General features: G+C 47.5%; 1 protein-coding gene across 1 annotated transcript in view; it reads left to right on the forward strand.

The window, feature by feature from the left end:
- The first annotated feature begins 4,366 nt into the window (after window positions 1–4,366).
- Window positions 4,367–23,053, forward strand: part of ZNRF3 (zinc and ring finger 3) — a 151,922-nt gene continuing 133,235 nt past the window's right edge. The window contains exon 1 of the mRNA XM_045791251.2: window positions 4,367–4,908. Within this exon, the coding sequence (XP_045647207.1) occupies window positions 4,609–4,908 (300 nt within the window). The 5' untranslated portion in view covers window positions 4,367–4,608. The remainder of the gene's footprint in view (window positions 4,909–23,053) is intronic.

Below are 23,053 nucleotides of genomic sequence, written 5' to 3' on the forward strand. Positions count from 1 at the left end.
TGACTCCTGGTTGGGTGGCCATTGCAAATCAGGGACAGGTTGAAGCAGGGTTTAAACCACTGATGAATCGGGGCCCAGATTGGCCTTCTGCCTCAAGGCTCAAAGTAGACATAGATTGATGGTATAACTTCAAAGGCGGAAGAGACACTTCTAAGAGTTTTGAAAGAACTGCCGCTACTTGTCTGTATAACATCTATTGTACCTTTCAAGAGAATTATATGATGTTTAAATACAATAAATGAAAGTTTCCAGAAATAGATATAAATACTGTGGAAGAATGCTAGCAAGTCTTAAATTTGAATCACCTTAAAGAGGCAAGATGAGATTCAAACTCTTAGAATTACTTTGTAAAATAAAGTGTACTTTATCGTCACCCTTTATGATTTCTGTATCCTGTATAGTAATAAATGTTTGCAGAAGGAGGGAAGGAGGGAAGAAAGGAAGGGAACTCCTTGACTACAGGGATTGGCTCATCCAGTTTTTTTTTTTTTATTTTGTTTTTATTTGTAAATAATTAGAAGAAGAAACAGCGAAAGTAGTACTGAGAGGTGCTGTGTTAAATTTCCCTAATGCTAGCATCTTCCATAACTCTCAGCCAATCCCTTTTCTTATTCCAGTGGCGCATATTAGGTGTTCAATAAAGTTTATCAAATGAACTCGTTTGCATGTGGAAAATGAATGTTATCAGCTACTGATTTAGCAGGCTAGTCTTTTAATTTTATTACCTTTGCATATGTAGTATCTGCACTGGAGCTAATTCAATAGGTACAAAGGATAGATAGACGGGGGGGGGGGGGGGGGGGGGGCGGGGAATAGGTCTCCCTCCTTCCCCTGCTTCCCAGTCACTCAGATGCCTTTCCAGAGGCAACTGTTTATCCGTTACTTACTTCTCCTTCCACACATAGTTAATGTGTTTGCAAACCCTCACGAATCTCTTGTCTACTTACCCAGCCCCCTCCATTATAACATACCATATGCACATTTTTTTCACTTAGCAGTATAACTTGGAGATCATCCTATAGAAGTTCATAGAGTGCTTGTTTATTTTTTAAATGGCTATTGAATATGAGTCTTATTATATATTAAGTGGGTGTACCATAATTTATTTAACTAATTCCCTACTGATGGACAGTAGGTTGTTTCTTGTCTTTTACTATTAAAAACAGCGTTGCAGTGGATATCCATGTCTGTTTTTACTTAGCACAGATATCGTCTCTTTAGGTACTAAAGGATATGTTTACGGATTTGAAATCCCTATACTTCCCTCTTTGGTCCTATAAATAGAACATTGATGGTGGAACATTTCCCAAAGCTTTGTGCGGTTTTTGGCCTAAGTCGGTGAAATTTGCCAAAGGTCTGGCAGCTTTAGCTGATGCTAATATACCTGTTCGTGGTTATTTTCATCTGAGCTGCATCTGATCAGTAGAGAAAAGAACAAGATAAGTTACACTCAGGATGGCCTAACTAGGGATGTGCCACGAAAAAGAATGAATGGGTTTGACTTCTCTTCACTCCTATCACTCGATCCAGTCCTTGGTCCTAGCCAATGGGTCTTATCTCTTATTTGAAGTTATTTTCTTTTCTCTCTTTTTTTTTTAAGATTTTTATTTTATTTATTCGACAGAGATAGAGACAGCCAGCGAGAGAGGGAACACAAGCAGGGGGAGTGGGAGAGGAAGAAGCAGGCTCATAGCGGAAGAGCCTGATGTGGGGCTCGATCCCGGAACGCCGGGATCACGCCCTGAGCCGAAGGCAGATGCTTAACCGCTGTGCCACCCAGGCGCCCCTGAAGTTATTTTCTATCTCCCCTCACTGCCCATCAGATTTTGGTGAAACTTATTAACTACTAACTACTTCATTACTATCTCCATTTCTAAACAGCTTTACAACTGGTGAGAGATGAATTGTGTTACCTTTGTGTGGCTGGCCTGTGTTTTATTAACCATGTATTTCTTTAAAGAGGGTTTTAAAAAATTGAAGCCAGTTTCTTTTTTGACCCTTGTCTGGGTTTTTGCTGCAGTCCTTGAGGGGAAGGACTGCTGCCCTTCTTCACGTTCGGAATTTATTTTGGTCCCACGAAGACCAGTGCTCCTAAGCAGCTGTTAGTTAACAAGCAGCCCCAAATGTCTGAAAAATGGGAGGGATACAAAACGATGAGCTTATCACTTATTCATTTAGTCATTAATTCATGCAACAAATATGTATTGAGTGCCTACTCTGGGCCAGGCAGCCTTGGCCTAAGTCAGTGATCAAGACAAGATCCTTGCCAGTATAGAGTTTGCTCTCTGGCATGTGTGTATGTGGGGCGTGGAAGAGAGACAAAAATAAGTAAGCAAATCATTTAGTAGGTTAGAAGGTGATAAATGCCACAAGGGGTGGAGAGCGGGGGGCAGGCCAAGGGAGACTGGGATTTGGGGAGAGGGGGCACACTGCCATTTTAAATAGAGCAGCCTGGGTCCCGAGGGTGTGAGATTTGAACTAAGCCTTCAAAGAGCAGAAACTAGTCTTACACAGTATCCTGTGTGTTTGTATGTGTGTGCGTGTTTTCATGAAAATACCACTAATGACTTTGAAATTTTTTTAACAACTGTATTGAGATATAATTGACATACCATTAAATTCAACATTTTACAGTGTATAATTCAGTGGGTTTTAGTATATTTACAGAGTTGTGCAACCATCAGCGTTATCTAATTCCAGAACATTTTCATCACCCCAAAAGAAACCCATTAGCAGTCACTACCCATTCCTGCCTCCCTCCAGCCTCTGGCAACCACTAATTTGCTTTCTGTCTCTGTAGATTTGCCTATTCTGGAAATTTCATATAAATGGAATCATACACTATGTGGTCCTTTGTGACTGGCGTCTTTCACTTACCATAATGTTCTCAAGGTTCGCTCATGTTGTAGCCCTGTATCAGTGCTTCATTCCATTATATGGATATACTGTTTTTGTTGACTTGTTCATCAGTTGATGCTGACCTTGAATTTCAAATATTGCAAAGTGTCATGGGTGGGCTGTAGTAATTGACTCTCCCCCTAATGACTGGACTGTGCCATTTAGGGGGAGATATCAGGACTGACGTTGCGCAGACCCAGCCAGCACTGGTTCAGCTTAGTTCAGAGGGAACTCACAAAGTCGCCGGACTCTGAGCTCTCCTTTCCTAGGTGCCTCCCTCCTAAGCAGAAACTCTGGGTGGTCCAAATGTGGCAATGCAGGTCCGTCGATTTTTTCAAGTGTATTTTCTATTTCACATTTTGAAAATATTTTTTCTACTTTAAAATGTAACCTTGGTAAGTTGTTTACCCAAGACAATACTCATTGCGTTTTCTTTTCGTCTTTTTAATATTTTGGGTGTGGTAGCAAGTAGAAGCAGATCATCCTAACCAAATATTTGCGAATATCTAAACAAAGCCATTTTGCTGAGAGAAGGAAAAGTCCACGGAGGAAGTGGGAATTGAATCTCAATTTTGAAGGAAGCGTTCGATTCTTATAGGACTAGACGAGGACAGAAAAGGCATGTTCCACAGGGGGACGGGAACTTGAAAGTTTATCTCCTGGGCGATTGGGGACCCCTGGACCCTGGAGCATGTATTTGGTACACTAATTTGGCAGCCATCATTCTGTGCATAAAGACCGATGGCGTTGGAATACTCTGGCCTTCTGCACACGGACAGTCTCAAAGTTTCAGAACCCCTCTTGGGGAGTGTTTGAGTTGCAGTCTCTGGGCTGGAGAAAGATGAACTCCATCAGAGTCCCATGGCTAAATGGCTCCCCCTCTGCCCCCCAGTTGAGTAACTGTCTTAGCGACACCCGGGCAAGAACCAGACGCGTCCCGACACGGCAGAGCTGCATACGGGGTCTTTTCCCATTCGATCCTAGAGGTGGGGGTGAGGGTGGAGAGCCGGGTGCGAGCTCCTGGGAACTGTGGATTGGAGCCGCAGAGCTGGGAAGGACAAGGCCGTAAGTACCGCACGGGACCGGGAGGCGTGGGGCCTCCAGAGAGAACGCAGTCGCCCGGCAGCAGGATGCTGTCTGGGTTCCCGCCGAACTCCGGCAACCGTGAAGAGAAATGTCTGCCGCCGGGGGCGGAGCTCGAACGAAGGGGTGGAGCTAGAGCGTGGGGGCGGAGCGAGGCTGAGGGGGCGGGGTACAGACGGAGGGGAGGGGGAGGAGCGAGGACGATGGGGCGGAGCAAGACGGCAGGCGGTGGGCGGAGCGAGAACAATGGGGTGGAGCGCAGGCTGCGGGCGAGGGGCGGGGCTGGGACGAGGGGGCGGAGCGAACTCGGGGGCGTGCCCGGCCGTCGGGCCGCCCCCCGCCGCGCCCGCCCCGCCTTCCCGCTCCCCCCGGCGGCCGCCGCGGTCGAGTGCGGGGAGGGAGGGGAGAGCGGGTCACGACGTTGCCGGGGCGGGGATAACCCCTCACGTGGAGCAGATGAAAGGGCCGCGGCGCGACGGCCGGGGGAGCCGAGCCGAGCCTGCGACCCACAAAGCCGTCGCCGCCGCCGCCGCGATGGGGCTGTGAGGCGTCCGCCCGCGCTCGGTCCTCCGCCGGCCCGACTATGCCCGGCCGCGCCCGCCCTCCGCGCCCTCCCGCCGCAGGACCATGAGGCCGCGCTCGGGCGGGCGCCCAGGGGCCCCGGGCCGCCGCCGCCGCCGCCTCCGCCGCCGCCCCCGCGGCCCCCGCGGCCGCCGCCTGCCGCCGCCGCCGCCGCTGCCGCTGCTGCTCGGGCTGCTGCTGGCGACCGCGGGGCCCGGCGCGGCGCGGGCCAAGGAGACGGCGTTTGTGGAGGTGGTGCTGTTCGAGTCGAGCCCGAGCGGCGACTACACCACCTACACCACCGGCCTCACGGGCCGCTTCTCGCGGGCCGGGGCCACGCTCAGCGCGGAGGGCGAGATCGTGCAGGTAGCTGCCCGCCGCCCGGGCCCCGCGCCGCCGCCGCCACAAGATGGCTCCGGGGGCTGCGCCCGCCGACCCCGCCGCGGGCTGGCGGGCGGGCGGGCGGGAGGGGCGGCGAGGAGGCCGGCGGCATCCCTCCCGGGCCGGCGGGCGGGACGCGGCCTCTAGGGCGCCGCAGCGGGGGGCGAGTGCACGTGGGGGCTCGGCCGCCTGTGGGTCCGGGGGACGGGAGGGGGGACCCCGGGTCCGGATACCTACGTTTGGGCGGCCCCCTTGGGCTGGTTGCGCATTTCGGTTTGCCTCAGGTGGAAGTCCTGGAACTACCTGTTGAATGCCAACTTTGGGAAGATGAGTGATGAAGGATGGGGTGGCTTGTTTCAGGTCACAGGCTTTGCTTTCCATCCCTGCATGTTCTTTTTGAGAGTAGCCCGGTTTGTCTGCGGGCTGCACAACATTAGGTTCTTTCCTGGAACCTGTCTCCAGCTTCACCTGGGCGCTGACCCCCCTGCAGGGCTCTGGACAAGCAGCAGCAGGCAAGGAAGCAAGGGGAAGCTGGCCGAGGAGTGGGGATCGCGAGTGCCTTGGAGTGGCCGTAGAAGGCAGCCTTCGCTGCGTGCCTCAGATTACAGAGGGTGGGAGGGAGACTGCACACTCCTGCGCCAAGGACTTCTGCGGAGGGCCTGGAAATCGGGAGACAGGGTCGCTCACTGACAGGGCCTCCCCACCTTGCTCCCAGTGAGAGAGCTCTGCATTCCAAAGGGAGCTGGCGAGGGGGAGCTTTTAAGCCGTGCCTACACTTTGGAGGAGGGACTGAGCTGAAGCCTCTGCGGTTGCTGAGCTGGGTAGATGCCTTCCCGCTTCCTTGGCTATGATTTTATTAACTTGTTAGTAGACTGCCAGCGCACTTATGGCGGTTAATATGCATGCCTCAGATGCGGGCGATTTGAAATGGTTGGCTTCATTTGGAGCCTTTTTGGAGGTGATGGGATGGCTGCAGGGCTCTAAGCTTGGGGCCTTCTGTGCTTTACTCTTGGATGAGTTATGAATGAAGAGAAGGGAAACTGTATGGATGATTGCATAGCAGCCTCTTCCTTTCCCCTCCCGTGGTGCATACTCAAAGCCCTGCGTGGATAGGACAGGGAGCTGTGCAGCTTGGCTCCTTAGAGGTGTGTCCTTACAAAGCTGGGGGAGGCACCCCTGCCGGGCGATTAATCAGCAGCATTGCCTCACAGGGCTCTTATCCCCATCTTAAACTTCTGCACGGTAAATAGAAGGGGAAACACATGTTTGAATCCTGTGACTACATATGTTAAAGGCTTTTGGACTTTTTTCCTTGCTCATATTATAGTTATGGTCTTTATAAGCTTTAGAGAAGATGGTCTGCTGAAGATTCCTACACATTTTAGTGGCAGCCTTAAGAATAGTTTGAATCTTAAAGCTTGCTCCCTGAAACTCCTTGTTTCTCTTTGAGGCTTTCACTGTGACCTGATGGCTTTAGAAATGTTTGATTTACAGCCTTCTAAGAGAAAAGATGTTTTAACGTGGCACTTCACTTTTTGAAGGAGACTTTTGAAGTTTGCGATTTTTATCTGCAGTGTTTTAACTTGTGCTCTTTCTCCACGGTAGTTTGTCTGGGGGCCTCTCCATTATGGGTAGTGCTGGGCTTTGGAGATAATCTTGGGTTCACCATTTAAATCAAAATTAGCAGTTTAAACACACCATTTGTAGCTATTTTATCCTTGTGAGTAGAGAGAGAATGTATGAATTTGGCAGAAGGAATCTGTTCTCTTTTGAATCTTTTCGAAGTGCTTATCTAGCTCTTTTGTAGTCCATTAGCCTAGCCCCCACCCCCCCAAATGAAGTCAACAATTGCTAAGTAAAGAAAAATGACTTAAATGGTATTTAATAAGCTGACCTGTTAAGCACTCACTAATAGGAGTCCTTAATTCCTTTATAACTGCACAGTGTGTTGGTGAGTTTATCTGAGCGGTCTGAATAGTCATTTCTTGGTGTTCTCGCTCCATATCTTTAATAACTTTATTGTGGGGGCCTACTTGCTGAACCTCTCAAGTGCAGAGACGGAGCTCAGCACGGCTCTCAGGGCTGTGTGTGTACACAGGCTGGCATGGTTTTATTAGTTCTTCGAATACTGCTCGATTGAAGTAACTGGCGTGGCCCCTGTCAGCCCTGAAAAATGTTTTTGTAAGGGAAGCTGGTTTTTCAGGACCGCCGAGAGGGAATGTAACGTTTTGTATGAAAAGTGAGAATGTAGAAGAAACAGATTGGTGTTCAGCTTCAGATTCATCATGTTTTCTAAGTGCCTTGTCGAACTTTTCAAACCTCCTTTTATTTACTATCTTAAAATAACCGTGCGTGATTTGATGTTTAGTATTTTATGGTCTTCAGAGCAGCGTGCATTTGCCTGTAACTAAACCCAAGTAGTGGCACTGAAGCAATTTTTGTGTTATTTCCACTGGGGTTCGGTAGCGCTGTTGTTCATGGTCAAGGGGAGAAAAAGACCTGTTTGGGAGTTTCTTTACTTTAAGAATTCCAAGATAGGAAATTGGTTTGTATTACTGTTTTTTCCTACCTCCCTGTTGCATACAATGACGGGAGATAGCTTATCATAGTCTGCTTTGCCCCAGATACTTCTAATTAGAGTACCTGTTGGTCATTTGCATGGATTAGGAGAAGGGGAGGCCTGGTTGAGAGAGAGAGAGAGAGTGTGTGTGTGTGTGTGTGTGTGTGTGTGTCTCAGTGTCAGAGAGCGATAGTAATTCAAACCTTGGATTAGTCACCAGGATTCTTGGTTCTCTCCTTGTGAGTTTTAGGCTTAAATAACTTTCCCAAGGTCACCAGTGTACTCTGTTAAGAAGAGAGATTTTTTTTTTTTCTTCTCTGACATCTTCATCTGTGAAAGTAGTGAAAACAGTGTGTGGATAGGAAATGCTATTAATTATATTACCTTATTTATTCATGCAGCACCGAAGTCCATTTGCTCATAAGAGTGTCAGGCACACAGTGGGAATGCTGGAGGAATTAATTACAGTGCTGTCATTCTGAAGTGTGGAACTTTAAAGCGTTCTTAGACATATTGATACATATTTCATCTTTGAACCAATTTGTTGCTATTATGAGATCATTATCTGAAACTTTCAGACTTGGCTGCGCAACTCACACGGTTAGTGATGTTAAATAGAGGCCTGATTAAGCTCTGGCTGGTGGTATGTGGATTGGTTAAACAAACAAAGAAAATTTGCATCGCTAGAGATGAAAGATTGTTTTAAAGTGGAAAAGCATTTTTTCCCCCTTGAAGTCAAATATTTAGAAACTCTTGAGAAATTCATTTGTAGAAGGACTCTGAATGATAGGTTTTGTGTAACTTTAAAATTGGCCTTTCTGTATCCTGGGTTAAATGTTGAATGGTCTTGAAAGCAGAGGAAAATTGAGAACATTTAAGAACTAAGCCAGCGCCTTTAGCTATGAGGGTTTGGGGGAGGCCGGGTGGTGGGTAAGAAGGGTGAGTGACATCCTTAAATATCCAATATTAACTAAGGGCATCACAGAGAATAATTTTAGGAAATTAATTCCTCTGCCCTATTTCCCTGTCAGTGTGTTTTTGCAGTTCAGTATTTGATCAAACACTTCTTTTCATCTCCATTTTAAGTGAAGAGGCCTGCCTCTAAAAATTGACTTGGCCTCATAGAACAATTGTGTGCTGGCAGCTGACCTGGATTTACGCAGAAAGGGATTGCCGACTATCTTGTCAGAAGGGCCTTCATAGGTTAAAACCAAGCATTTGATTTGGGGGAAAACATTAGGGCTGTGTTCTGTGACCTTATGAATTCTTAGGGCCTCTTATTTTCTGCCTTGTTCTCTAAGATCCCAGGGGAGCTGTTAAGGCAGCACTGAACAGAGATGCAGATGGGAGTGGGAGGTTTAAGCGTGGAATCTGCAGACCAGAGGGAAGGTGGTGATGGCCTCCATTTATTGTGTACATGGCTCTGTGCCAAGCACATCATGTGTTTACTCATCGCCTCCTGACTTTAACATGGAATTAGCAACTACTGTTAACCCATTTTACAGTTGAGGAAGCTGAGCCAGAGCAAGGTGATTTGATTTACCCCAACCTCACCAGGCTAGCAAATGATAAAACCTGGATCAAAACCCGGGTCTGTCTGGCCCCTTTGCTCCTGTTTTTGCCAAATAACTAGAACTTGGCTGGTTAGGTTTGAGCATTAATTTGAGTCTAATTTCTAACAATCTAATATAGGGGTTCTTAACCTGAAGGTCACAGACTTCCAGAGGGGGCCTGTGAACCCTTGAAATTATATACACAGTTATATACACAATGCATTTGTGAATGTGCTCTTATGTTTTCCTGAGAAGATGCACAGTTTTGCCCCTTGGGGGTTCTTTGATGCCCCTTCTCCCCAAGAGGAAAAAGAGAAGCACTGATCTAATACCCATCATATCGGAGGGTCCATCGCGAAGAATTTGGAGTGATGTGGGGCTCAGGCTGGCAAGAGTTGTAGAGAAGTCTGCAGGTTTGTGTGTCTCCATCGAGCATATTCATCTGATAAATATTTATCAAAACCCCATTTTCAGACACTGTATTGCTGTTTTTTGGAGTCCACAGTCTCTTACAGAGACAAACATATGTCTGGATAAATGATAATCCTTCCCAAGTGGGTTTCCCCACAGAATTGAGCCCTTAGTTCCCAAGACATCCATTGTCTATAATGAATTAACTTCTCTCTTGGGCATCCATCTGGTACTAGTTAAATGCATTATCCTTGGGTGAGGTGAGAAAATAGCCCCTCAAAGAATTTTTGCATTTAGTGCAAGAAGGTGGCAATCTGAATGCAGCATGTGGGAGAGCAGACTGTAAATGTGTTCCTTTTCATCGTTTCCTGGAAAATGAAATGGAGCATCTTTCGACATTGAAATGCCTTAAGAACAGCTCCTCACCCCTTCTCTTGTGGACCGTGGCCCCATGGGCATGGTCTGTTTGTTTTTGCTCATCCCTGGATCCATCCCTAGGTCCCCAGTGTCTGCCACTTACCAGACACTTAATAGTTGGTGAATGAATGATGGATTTAGAATGGACATCAGGCAGGCAATGGGTCTTAATGGACTTGAATAACTTCCTTTGACGTTCGTGGCTAATACATTCTGGGATTATCTTTCCTTTTTGGTTGATATTTCCAGAAAGTTGCTTGATTTGATGGGAAGAATGGACTGCTCTCCGGTTCTGGTGGACCCATTGGTGTAACTGCAGGTTGTGTGAGCGCAGCCTGTGTGTGTGCATGTTGAGGGGCAGGATACCTGGCCTTGTAAGGGTCCATGGATGTTCTTTACTTGATAAAACACAGAGTACTGAGAAAGCTCTAACGTGGACAGCCGTAACGATGGACAGAAACCCACGGAGGAGAGTTGACAGCCCAGCCCCAGTGTCCGTAGAAATGACAGTCAAGGCTTGGTATTCAGAATCATCATTAATCTGAGTGTATGCCATGTGAAAACTTTGCTTCCTGTTGGTGTTTCCCAAGTCTGGAGAATGTGGATTTATAGTTCGTGACAAAAATGACATTTAAATCAGTCTTGATAATCAGAAGAACAGATTCAGCCCTTTCATGTGTACGATAAGGAGATCCAGAGAAGTGAAGTGCCTGGCCCAGGGCATGTGGCGAGTAGAGATGACCCTGATAACCGTTTGGGTCTCTAGGCTCCCAGGCTTGGAGCCTTTCTGTTGTTTTTGGTTGCACTTCAACTGACTGGGCCAGAGAGCGCAGATGCAGAAGCATGCTTTAGACTCAGGTGTATCATTGGGGAAAGCCAGACCTTCTTAAATTGTACTTTGGGTTTACATGGTGGCTCTTCTCCCCCCCCCCCTTTTTTTTTAAATTTTTATTTATTTGAGAGAGCGTGCACAAGCTGGGGGAGGGGAGGGGCAGAGGGAGAGGGACCAGGAGACTCCCGGCTGAGCAGGGAGCCCAACACAGGGCTCGATCCCAGGAGCCTGGAATCATGACCGAAGCTGAAGGCAGACGCTTAACCCACTGGGCCACCCAGGCGTCCCCTAAATGGTTGCTTTTCTCCTCTGATTTAGATTTTGTGACTTGCTCAGTCTTTCCCTCTGTCAGAGCTTTATAAGATAGCTCCCGCTGTATCTGAGCCAGTCTGCTTCCTGTGTGTCAGGCTCTGGGCACGGGGCTGTGCTGAGATTTACTGGGCGAGCTAGACAGCCTGAGATGAGGAAACCAAGCTCTGAGAGTGAAGGTACTTCCGACGTCACTGAGCATGTCCATAGTAGGGCTGAGATTCAAACCCAGGTCTGTGTGATTCGAAGCCGTTTCTGTTTTTACAAGATTGCTTCACTTGGCACTTGAGTCTGCTTGGGATGAGGTGATGGGAACTGATGGTGCAATTTGGAGTCAGGTATAAACTCAGGATCTCTGACCAAGAAGTGAGTCTGTAACTTCAACTGAGAAGACGCTGTACGCTTACAGAGATTTATTTCCCTACCTCCTTCTCTCATTCTAACTTGTTTTTCCCATGAGGGGCCAATCTACCAAGTTTGGGGAGAGGGACCAGTGACTTGAAGTATACAGCTGTCACTTGATGACTCGTCCATTTGTTTTTTTGGCTACTGGGAAAGTTGGAGTTCCAGAGACTTTTTAAAAAAAAATTAATAAAAAAAAAAAAAGAAAGGTGGAGTGGCTGTAAGTGTTCTGGCATTTAAGGGATTTCTGGTGTGAGACACACCTCCTTCCTGTAGCTGACTTTTTAGAGCCATTTTGAAGTCTGCATCACTTTCTCCAAAGAGATCACATCCCATGTTCAGCGCCTTTCTGACTTTGCACAGACTGTGTGTTCCCTCTTTGATTTAAAAGATGGCAAGAACCTAAAGCTGGGGATTCTCCCTGCTCGTTCCATCCTCCTGGCCATGAGAACTCATTGCAGGTGCTGTATTCCTTCTGTCGACAGACGCCCACTGCTGCCTTGCGTCCACCAGACCCTGGGCGAGGTGGGGGATCAGTAGGACCCTGTCCCCGCTCACGGGCAGCTGAGTGTAAGGGCAGCCAGTACGTAAACCACAAGTTTTCCACGGTAGGACACACGTACAGGAGACTGAGGGAACAGCTGGGGCAGGGTGCAAAGTTTAGGTCCGGGCAAGCCATTCTGAAGAAACATGTACGCCAGGACATAGTATGTGGATTTGAGCCTTCTGGACTCTTCCGACTTGTTTTTTACCTACCTTTGAGGTTAAAGCTGATAACCCCTTTGTAGAGACGTGCCTTTTTATACCTGTCAAGCAGGATAGGGAGGAGGTAAAGGGTAGAATTCTTTGTTCCATTTGTAGCCTGAATGAGATGTTTTAAAAGTCTGACTTTTAGCAGCTCTGTTGACTCATGATAGTGTGAAGAGAATGAGGTCAGCTGGCCTATTGTGGTTCAAGGGAGAGCATTTTATTTTTATTACCCTTAAGATGTGTTTTAAGACTTGGTATTTTAAAAGAAAAAAAACAGACTTGGTATTAATCCCCTTCTCTCTCCAGCAGCCAGTGTGATGTGGTTGTTCAGAAACTCAATGTGTAGACTTGATTTGGTGAAAACAAACTTTGAGGATCCTAGCAGTTTGGTGTAAAAATGTATGTGGGAATGGGGATTTCTGTGGTGAAGCAGCTGCATTTAAAAAATATAAGGGGGGAGGCGCCTGGGTGGCTTGTTCAGTTGAATGTCCGACTCTTGATCTCAGCTCAGCTCTTGCTGTCAGGGTCATGAGTTCAAGCTCTGCGTTGGGCTCCATGCTGGACATGGAGCCTACTAAAATAAATAAACAAATAAATAGATAAATAAGAGTAAAAGTCATGCTCAATTGTGTGTGTGTAAGGTCCTATCCAGTGCTGTAAGAATTTGATTAAAATCTGATTTTTTACTTGAATTTGAGTACGCTAACTTGTTAGAGGACATTTATTGAGTTTCTACTGTGGATACAGTGTAGAGAAAAACAGCCTTTTCTGCACCCATGATATAGCATGTGCTTTTGAGATGTTATTTCTGAGATTTCTCCTGTACAAATCTGGGCAGTTGAAATTTGCCTCTGAGGAAACTGAGGCTGGGAATCTAAGTAAGCATCTTGAGGCCACAGAGCTGGAATTGAACTTGGGCACCTAAAGCCAAAATACACTGACCTGCTTGCCTGAGGACTTGATGTATTTTGGTAGCTAAGGCAAAAATGTTAGAATAGATTCATTTCACATTGCTTCTAGTCAGTGCCCAAATCTTCCTTAAAAAAAAAAAATCATCTGTAACTTACTATTTTTTTAAGATTTTAATTTTAAGTAATCTCTGCACCCAGTGTGGGGCTCGAACTCACAACTCTGAGATCAGGAGTCGCGTACTCTGCCGACTGAGCCAGCCAGGCGCCCCTGTAACTTATTTTTTAGTTGTACAAATAATACACGCTTATTGTAGAATGCTTGGAAGATACAGAAAAGTATGAATGAAAAAAATGAATCCCACTACCTAACGATAACCTCCGTTAACCTTTTGTGTTCCGGTACAGCTTTCCTTTCATTTTCCTGTAGTCTTGGAGGTATTCTAAAGAAAGTGTGAGAAAGTATTACTTTCTCCTTCGTCCACCTTGAGTATTTTCCTGTTGCTAAATGTTCTGAAACATTTTTAGTGTCTGCAGAAGAGTGGTTTTAGTTTATGCCCCCCCACCAGGCTGGCATACAAGTTTCCACCTATTCCTGCTCATAACAGGTAGTGTCTGTTTCTAACAACAACAACAACAACAATCCAAAAGGCAACTTCATCCATGCGAAAGTGTGTGCATTTCTATTAGCGAATAGTAAAATGCTGGCTTTTTTCCTCTCCCATGAGGAGCTGAGTTGGGCTAATATCCGTATCAGAGGGAAGTTCCCCGGCGCGGTCTCTGGGTCCTCCCTCATCGGTGCATCTGAGCGTGACTCAGTAGCCGCAGGCTGCCCTTGGGTCCTGGGCAGGGAGAGGGCGGCTGTCCAGGCAGATGGCTGTGCTCAGAGGCTAGAGAGGACCTCACAGAAGGCCCCACTGTGCTGTCGGCACACCCCGTGGCAGCAGATTGTGGCCCAGGAAGGTGCTGCTCCTGCATTCCCATTTGGTGCCCTGCGCTTTCCCATAGAGTGGGATCTCTGCTTACGAACAGGCTAAGTTCAGAAGGGCCCTGTGCATCTGTCCTCTCGCCCCAAGTGACGCTGTCAGTTTGTGGTGGGCAGAGAGGCAGGGAGAGCCAAGCGCCAGATCACCAGGGCTGCATTCAGACAGCAGGACCAAAGGCTGAAAACAGCTTCCCGGTGTTTTCTTTGATCCCTGTTAAAAATCTAGACATTTTACATAAAAATCTCGGGCTGTGGCTCTTCTTGCAAAATTAAAAGATCCGGCAACATTGGGTCCGCTTTTCTGCACAACAGCAGCCTCGCCTGCCCCCATGGAGGAGCAGCTGTGCCCATCAGATGGGACGTGGGTCCTCCAGTTCAGCGGCCTCTATTGCGTTGCTTTGGTTTACTTCACTCACTGGGAATTACATTTACCCACGCCTGGCCCCTGCGGGCACTGGAGTTCGCCATCCTTTCTCTGAAAGTTCTGAAGCTGAAAGCGTGTTTTTGTTTTTTTTTTTAAAGACTTTGTTTATTTATTTATTTGAGAGAGAGAGAGAGAGAGAGCACGAGCAGGGGGAGTGGCAGAGGGAGAGGGAGAAGCAGACTTTCCGCTGAGCAGAGAGCCTGTTGCTGGGCTCGATCCCGAGACTACGGGATCATGACCTGAGCCGAAGGCAGATGCTTAAATGACTGAACCACCCAGGCGCCCCAAAGCTGAGAGCATTTACGTGGTGCTTGGTGAGCTTCCTTTCATTCCCTCCGCAACCATGCACTGTGTCTGATGCCCACTTTTGGCGGTCTGACGATGCCTCAGTGGCCCCCACGAGCCTCTGGTTACACTGCCAGGGAAGGCTGAATGGCCCTGTGGGACCAGAGTGCTCTTTTTGCTTTGGTACAGGGGCTTCCATTTTCTCTGGTTCTTCTTGAAGGCTGACGTCGTTTGACCTGTGTCTTCATGAAGATCTTTACCCCTCTTCTCTTTTTGCTCCTTGGTTTCTTTTGACCTCTAGAGTTCCTGTTTGAACGGAAGGGCACCCTGAAAATGCTGTGGCTCAGCTGCCCTTTTACAGCGGGGGGACTGTGGGCAAAGGCCTCCAGCATTTGGTCACAAGAGAAGCTGCGATTAGAAGTGTGGTCTTGGGGCTCCCCAGTGCTGGTCTTTCTCGGACAACATCCCACTCTGCTGGTTGAGTTCCGGAAAATCTTCCATGTGCCTGGTGGGTTAGGGTCCCCAGTGTACTTTCACTTGTATTACTATCTTGTTTCTTCTCTCAGCTGGGAGTGGCCTTCCCTGGGTTCTGCCCCAGAAGGCCGGCCAGCTGCCGTTCAGGTTGTCCCGGTGGCCAAGGTTTGTCCCGTACTTGACATAGACTGCTTTTCTTTGTACCTAATTGTACACTTTTTTTTTTTTAAAGATTTTATTTATTTATTCGACAGAGAGAGCCAGCCAGTGAGTGGGAGAGGAAGAAGCAGGCTCCCAGTGGAGAAGCCCGATGTGGGGCTCGATCCCAGAATGCTGGGATCACGCCCTGAGCCGAAGGCAGACGCCCAATGACTGCGCCACCCAGGCGCCCCCTAATTGTACACTTTTACTTAAATGCATGTGACACGTGTGTTCAGCGCCTTTATGCAATTTTTGGAAATGACACAAGGTACCCAGAGATTTGTCATCTTTTCAGAAAGTGCCTCAGTGTTGGAGTCGGTGGTTCACAAGACAGCCAATGGCATGTAAAGAATGTTGCAGTCTTAACTTGCGAAGCCTTTTCAAAATCGCAATCAAGGCAGCCTGTGGCCAAGTCAGAGGGAAATGGTGCACTCAAGACGACGCTTGATTTCCTCTTTCCTTGCCGACCTTCCCTCTTTATGCCTTGCATTCTCGCTCTTTGAGTCCGTTCTTCCTTTCCCCACCAGATTCATCTTTCCGTGGTAACCTTGGATCTTGTCACAACCTTGATCAAAATCTTTCAGTACCATCGCGCTGTTGACTACCTAGCTGACTACACAGGTGACCTGGGCCTTAAGTCTCCCTCTCATCATTGCCTCTGGGCTGCAGACCTGGGTCCTTTGCGTTCCACCCTTGTTCCCGGAGTGGGTCCTGGGTTTTCCTTTGTGTCTGTCGTTCCGAGTGCCCTTCTACTGTAATACATTTCTATGCCCCCACATTCCTGACCCTGCCTTTCCCTCTCCCAGGGCTCTCACCTGCACTGGGGTCATATGTCCGTTCCTTCCCATCACACATTTCCTATTCCACAGTGTGTTCCTTCGAACTAAAGTGCTCTGTCCTTCACTCGGCAGCTGGCCTTAAATTCCTTGTTGTAGTTATTTTCTTTTTTTTTCTTTTTTTTTTTTTAAAGATTTTATTTATTTATTCGACAGAGATAGAGACAGCCAGCGAGAGAGGGAACACAAGCAGGGGGAGTGGGAGAGGAAGAAGCAGGCTCATAGCGGAAGAGCCTGATGTGGGGCTCGATCCCAGAACGCCAGGATCACGCCCTGAGCCGAAGGCAGATGCTTAACCGCTGTGCCACCCAGGCGCCCCTGTAGTTATTTTCTTATTCATGTTTTCTTTTCCCCACGAGATCACAGCTCCCAGTAGATAGGGATTGTGTTTTAGTCATTCCTTGCAATAGAACTCTCAGATATTTACCAAATTGAAATCCTTCTTTGAGATCGTGAACTTAGTGATGGGGATGTCAGTGTGGCCATAAAAAGACTGGGCTTTTTTGAGGGAGAACTTTCTATGATTGTAGAAACGATTCACAAGCCACTTGCAGACATGGGTGTGTCCTAGGGCTCTTCCAAATAGTTGGGATGACCGGACTCTCATAATACTTTCACCTTGCCCTTGCTCTTCAGGTCTGGAAAAGGAGGTGTGGATCAGGGGATGATGTCTTCTCTAATTTCTTCCAGCCTTGTGTGTGACTGCCTGGGTACAGTGTCCAAAGCATGCTGGAGAAGAGAACGTCTCAGCCTGACTGTAGACTTTTAGGGAGTGTGTTTTATTTAAGTTTGGTTAATATTTTGGTGACACTTAGAAAACGGGTACTTTTGAGGAACAGCAAAACTTCTGTGTAGCTCCAGTACGACCCATCAGAAGCAATTGTATGTGGGTCTTGACTTAAATTTGTGCCATATCGTTAACCTCATTTCTGCCCGCCTTTGGAAGCTCTGGCATGGGCCTTGATCCTGTCGTTTAAGTGCTGGGGTGGGAAGCAGAGTTTTAAAGGACTACAGTAGTATTTCTAAAGAGGCCAGCAGGCTTTGTGTGGAAGAAATTTCAATTTCATAAACATTTGATTTTCTACTCTTTATGGGGTCCACTGTAAACATCTGGGAATTATTCAGTTATTGCTTGGTTATGAACGTGTTGGCATGTTGAGATTCTTTTTTGGTTTTTGTTGCTGTTTTTGTGGAATAGTGGCTATCATCTGGGCAGTGGGACCTTCAGGAAGATTCTAGAGTCTATCCGTAATGTGTTCTATTTCACTTACTCTAGAGGGTTTCCTTCCATGCCTCTTCATGGCATGTCTGCTCCGGAAATGTTCCAGTGTCCATCAGCAAATGCCGTCCAGGGAATTAAACAAACAGCTAATGTGTAGTTTTGAACTTTTGGTGTTATTAGGTTTAAATCTCTAGGACACATATAAACTTGCTTGTGGCATCAATGTGCCGTGTGGGTGATTTCAAGTTCCAGTGGCCGTGGTAATTTTTGCCTTTCCTGACTCTTGTGTTTAAATTTGCCGTCTCAACATTGCATCACCATAGGTTTTCCCATTTAATGAATATTTATGTTGAGCTGAGTTCTATACGAATGCGCTGGTTTCTGCCTTGATTATAGCTTGCTGTGTACTGTGGCCAGGAGTGCCCTACAGACAACAGAGTTGGCACACGCCTCAGCATGCCAAGCCCTGGCGGATGTGGTTAGGGACCACGGTGACTGGTGCTTGGGTTGCCATGCCAACCTTGTTTTTGGAAGGGGGAGGCTCTAAAACAGTAGTGGGATGGGGGCAGAATGGTTTTGAATGTTCTAAGTAAAATGATTCCCCATAGGTGCCCCTGCAGGAAGATATTGTAGAACATTCTAGAATTCTTACTACATGCTTAGATAACGTTAATTAGTCTCCTTAATTTACTTTTGCAAGGCTGTTTTCATCCCCCTCTTGCGATCTTATGGATGTTATATGACATATATGCCATATGTTATATATCAAATAGATATATCTATATCTATATATCTCATGTGCACATGTCTTCCCTACTTGCTGCAGGGTGAATAGGGAATCTCCTGTCTCCTAATACTACCAACCCCCTCCTCTCATGCCCTGCCAACATCCCCTGCCCTCCAATAACTCTAACCTAGTGATAGCCAGGGGGAGGATGGTTGGGGGACTCTCCGTCCTCCAGCTGTTTATCTTCATTCCCCTCTTTTCCCCATCCCAAGAAGGCCTATCCTCTCCCCTACTTATTCTCCTATATTCAGTAAAGACCTTGGTTGTGGGTGCCATCACCCAGGGGTGGGACCTTCGGATGCCTAGCTCTCAAGCTTTGGGAGGTTGAGATAGGACGGGAGGAGAAGGGTTGTGTCCCTGGCACCCTGCACTAGAATGCTGTTTGCCCCTTTGCAGATGGTGCCCTGCATGACTAATTCTGCGGTGCTTGGTGTTGCGTAGTGAAGTGTCAGGAAGGGAATTGATCAGGTCTAGTAAGGGGACTTGAGGGCACCATCTGCTGTCGGAGCATTTCTTGCTAGAAGGAGGACTAGCTACTGGAGGCTGGAACCTTCACAGGCTCAACAGCTCAAGCAGTCTTATGTTGTGGGGGGCTTGCCTTCCAGGCTCAAAACAGAAAAAGCAACCCCCACCCACCCCTTTGAATGGAAACTTACTATTTTAGAAGGGGAGGCTGACCACTCCTTTAGTCTTTGCTGACTTGGGGTCAGCTGTGTGTGTGACTCCATTAGATTGGATCCTCCTTCGGGGTGGGGCTCGTGTCTTAATCTTGTCACCTTTCCCCCACTCCAGCCTGAAGGGGCTTGTGAATTGGGAAGAGCTTTACTTCCTCAAGATAGGTGACTTCCGTTTGCTGTAAATTGGTTATAAGGTGGATCCAGGGTGACCACAAATATGAAGGGCACCCCCTGGAGTTGTTCAGTGCACGAGGCGGTCTTCCTGGGAGCTGATTTGGCACCTTTGTATAAGCTGTTCCCTCTTCTTCACTTCTCTCTCAGTAATTCTCACATGCTGCTTCTGATTTCTGTCGTTCGTTCCTAGAAAACCAGGGAACCACGTTTTTTAGAATTGTGTGTAACCTTAGGAAACAAGATACCAAGGGGACATAAGGAGTTTAGTACAGATTCTGGACCTCTGCTCTGGCTGCTTTTCTGCTTTGCGTTAGCTCTTCTTAAGAGATGAGCTGACTCAAAAGGGGTCCCCAAACCTTGGGTACATCAGTAATTACATGGGTAGGCTTTTCATGGAGCAGAAATGATACCACTGTTTTATGGAAGAAGATACACATGTATTCCTAAGAACCAACTTCCAAGTTAATTTTTGGACTCGAGCCTGCTTTGGGTATAAATTCTCCTTAGTTCTGTGTTACGGTGACAATGTTGAGCCAGCTGCATTTGAGAGGAGTGGGGAGGACACTTCCATGTCATCGACCATTGACATGGCTGTTAGGAGCAGCAGTTTTCAGCTTTGCTACGTAGACACCTCGGGCTCCCCAGGTTCCTTAAAGCAAGTTACAGATTTTGCAGAAGGAGCGGTCCTGGATTTCCTTTGCTGGTGGGAGAGACTGCCTTGAGTTTGAACCCAGCTACCGGCCGTCAGAACGTAACTTTGCCTCTCTGGGTCTCAGTTTCTTCATCTGTAAAATGGAGAGAAATTTTTTCTAGAGTTGGCGTGAGGATTAAATGAGCTGCTCGTAGCATACCGTTGGTGTTTAGTGATGGCGAGAATGATGATGAAGAAAATGATACACATTGTTTCATGACGTTCCTTACCTGTGGTTGAACATTTTTATTCTAAAGTGGGTTAAAGAATCCAAAGGTGCTACTCACTGAGGAGAAATCATAGCACGGGTATCTTTTCTTAACACGCTCAGTGTCTTACCACTTAGACGGTAATCCCTTCTTCCCAGGTGGGGGCCCGTGGGCTCCCCAGAGTGGCTCCTAAGCACTGTGCAGGAGGCTCGTTCCTCCCTGCTCCCCACTTCCCTCTTTCACCTCTGTTTCCTGGGAGGTGCGCTTTGCTGCAGCTTCATCTGCTCACCCGCCCCCCCCCCCCCCCCCCGCACCCGACAGCTAGATCGTTGTCCCGCCTCTGAGCTCTGTGGGTTTCGGCCATGTGGTCACACACACCTGCATTGGAGCTGCAAGTCCCGTATATAGGAGGCTGGGTTTCTAGGTGAGCCTGCCCGTTGTTCCTGAGGCCACACGGCCTGCATACGGGCACAACTGCTCCAGAGGAGAGCGGGGTGGTTGATTGCTCCTCTGGATCTGGCCAGGGCACGTGGAATGTTGTGATATGCTAAGGCTGTGCTCTGGGGGCCTAATTACGTGGGGCCTGTGGCAAGCACAAGTGACTTCAGCACTTGGTTTGATCCAGTGTGCAATTTTGCCAAAGCAAATACTTTATTAATCTTAACCCTCAAATTAGACACATTGACTTTTTCTAAAAATGGGAATGATAGGAGTGCATTGTGGGGTTTTGTGTGTGTGTGTGTGTGTGTGTGTGTGTGTGCGCGCGTGTGTGTTTTAAACTTTCCCCCACCACCCTCTGCCAAGACTGGGCTGTGCATTCCTCTCCTTGAATGGAGAAGGTAGTTTCCATCTCTGTCTACCCCCTTCTCCCACATTCCTGAGACTGGCTGATGGAAAGATGCTCCTGCTCCTTTTGCGCAGGTGAGCTTTTCTCCTTGCTGTCTCCGAGGTTCCACTTCTTTCTACGCCAAGACCAAAGAATCTTGCTCCTGAAAGGTCAGCCATCCTGATGGAACTTTCCTAACTGGGGACTCTTCCTGGTTTCCTGAGGATTCTGATCCAGAATGCGTGCAGGGGAATCATTGGGTGACTTCCTGGAGTGACCTTGAGTGTGTCTCGGGAGGCTCAGCCGTAATGTCTTGTGTGGCACGTGGGCAAGTGAGCACAGTCGGTAGGTGAAGGGCTTCCCACTCAGCACCCTCACAGTGTCTTGGGTAAAGGGCACACTCATAGGGTAGAGTGAAATCTGGTATTAGAAAGTGAGCCTGCTCTTATCTAGTCCAAGTAGGAGAAAAATGCCTCTAAATAAACAAGCAACCTAACCTCATCTCAGAAAACAGTTCCGGGTTAACCTCGTCTTTTCTCTCTACTCGGCCTCTGCCAGCGATCTGAGGGAACCTGGTGGGATTTGCCAGCTTTGAAGTCCTAAGGTGCTATTTTAATACTTTTCTTTTACATTGCAGGTTTTGAGGCCGATTTAACTAGATTCTGGAGGGAGCTTACTTTACACCGTTCTTAAGAGCCCGGACAATCTTGAAAGAGTTAAACCCTAATTAGCTCATTCCTCAGGTATTTAATGCCCTTATTAAAACTCAACTGCTCGCTCACTTTTTTCTTTAGTGAATCAAATTTCTTGAGGAGCTGAGCCCTCACTCCTCAGATCACAGGCTCACATGTTGAAGCTGGCAGTGCTAGAGGCTAGTTCCTATCTGTGTGACAGCATTTTTAATTTAACAGGACCGCCTTTGATGTTCCCAAATATTTATAGGCAGCTTTAGATCATTTCAGTGTGTGCTTTCTTTTTCTTTTCTTCTCTCTCTCTCTCTCTCTCTTTTTTTTTAACTGGAGCAAAAGTTCTTCCTCATGCAACAGCCTTCCTTTTATCCTGTTGGTTTATTTTTGTTTCCTTTGCAGCTTTGGCGAAGGCTCTTTGGCTGCATTCACAGAAGGTTGACCCTTCCTTTAGCTTCTTTGGTAAAGGCCACCTCTCTGTATCATCCTGCCTGCTTGAGATTGCTTAAGGCACTTCTGTTCGTCCCTTGACTTTCTAGAGGCTGAGTTTTTTCGGATTTGGCTCAGGAATCTGCTCTCTGGCTGACCTGAAAGCTTTCAGATCAGTGTGGAGACCTGGGCAATGTGTGTAGAGGTGTCTCTTAATGGATGGCCAGGCTGCGATGTCCTACCCTGCCTGCGTGTGTTGACTGGGCCTCCGCAAGTTATGATTTATAATGTAACCTCAGCAGATACTACCGTAGCTGGGGCAGGGAATCCAGAGACAGAACTCTCTCCTGATCTTTGCAGGCTTGCTCCATTTGGCTCTGCTAGACTTGTTGGCTGAAAGTAATAGAGAATCATAGACTTCAGTCTCAGGGATGGGAAAAACAGAGCTGTGATGCAGATTTGTTAAACCATTAAGAAAAAGGAAAAGAAAACTTCGTACCAATCAAAACAAATTACAGAACAGAGGACGGTGGATTCTCCAGCCTGGGCTCTGGGTAAACATTGTGCTTGTGAAACAATCCAAGTTATTGAACTCTCGGCTGCTGTTACTTACCTGGGCCTGTCAGACAGAAGCCTGGAACTTTCCATGGCTGCCACCATCGTTGCTGGCTCTGCCTCCTACTACATGGAAGCCCTTTAGGGCTGAAGGTCACATAGGTGGTTGGTGAAACACTGGAACGAACGAATGCCATGTTAGACGCTGCCCTGGGGCTTTGCACTGTCTGTCTCACTAGGTCCTCGGGAGGATTCTGAGTAATATGAGGTTTCACCCCTCTTCTTTGAAATGAGAACACCAAGGCGCAGAGAGATTTTTAGCACAGCTAGTGAATGGAGAGCTGGCCCGGAGCTCAGGAGTGTGTTTGTAATCTCACTATAAGGTAGTGTGAGGCTGGCAAATCCGATGAACCCCTTACAGCTAAGAAAACCTCTTGAGGCTAAAATCTACAGTGTGTTGGCTTTACTGAGAGTTAAGAGCTGACCCGGCTGTTGCCACACAAGGGACACAGAGGTGGAGAGCACAG

This window comes from Ursus americanus, chromosome 30 (assembly GCF_024610735.1).
Source record: "Ursus americanus isolate L20-20 chromosome 30, mUrsAme1.1.p, whole genome shotgun sequence".
Taxonomy (NCBI): domain Eukaryota; kingdom Metazoa; phylum Chordata; class Mammalia; order Carnivora; family Ursidae; genus Ursus; species Ursus americanus.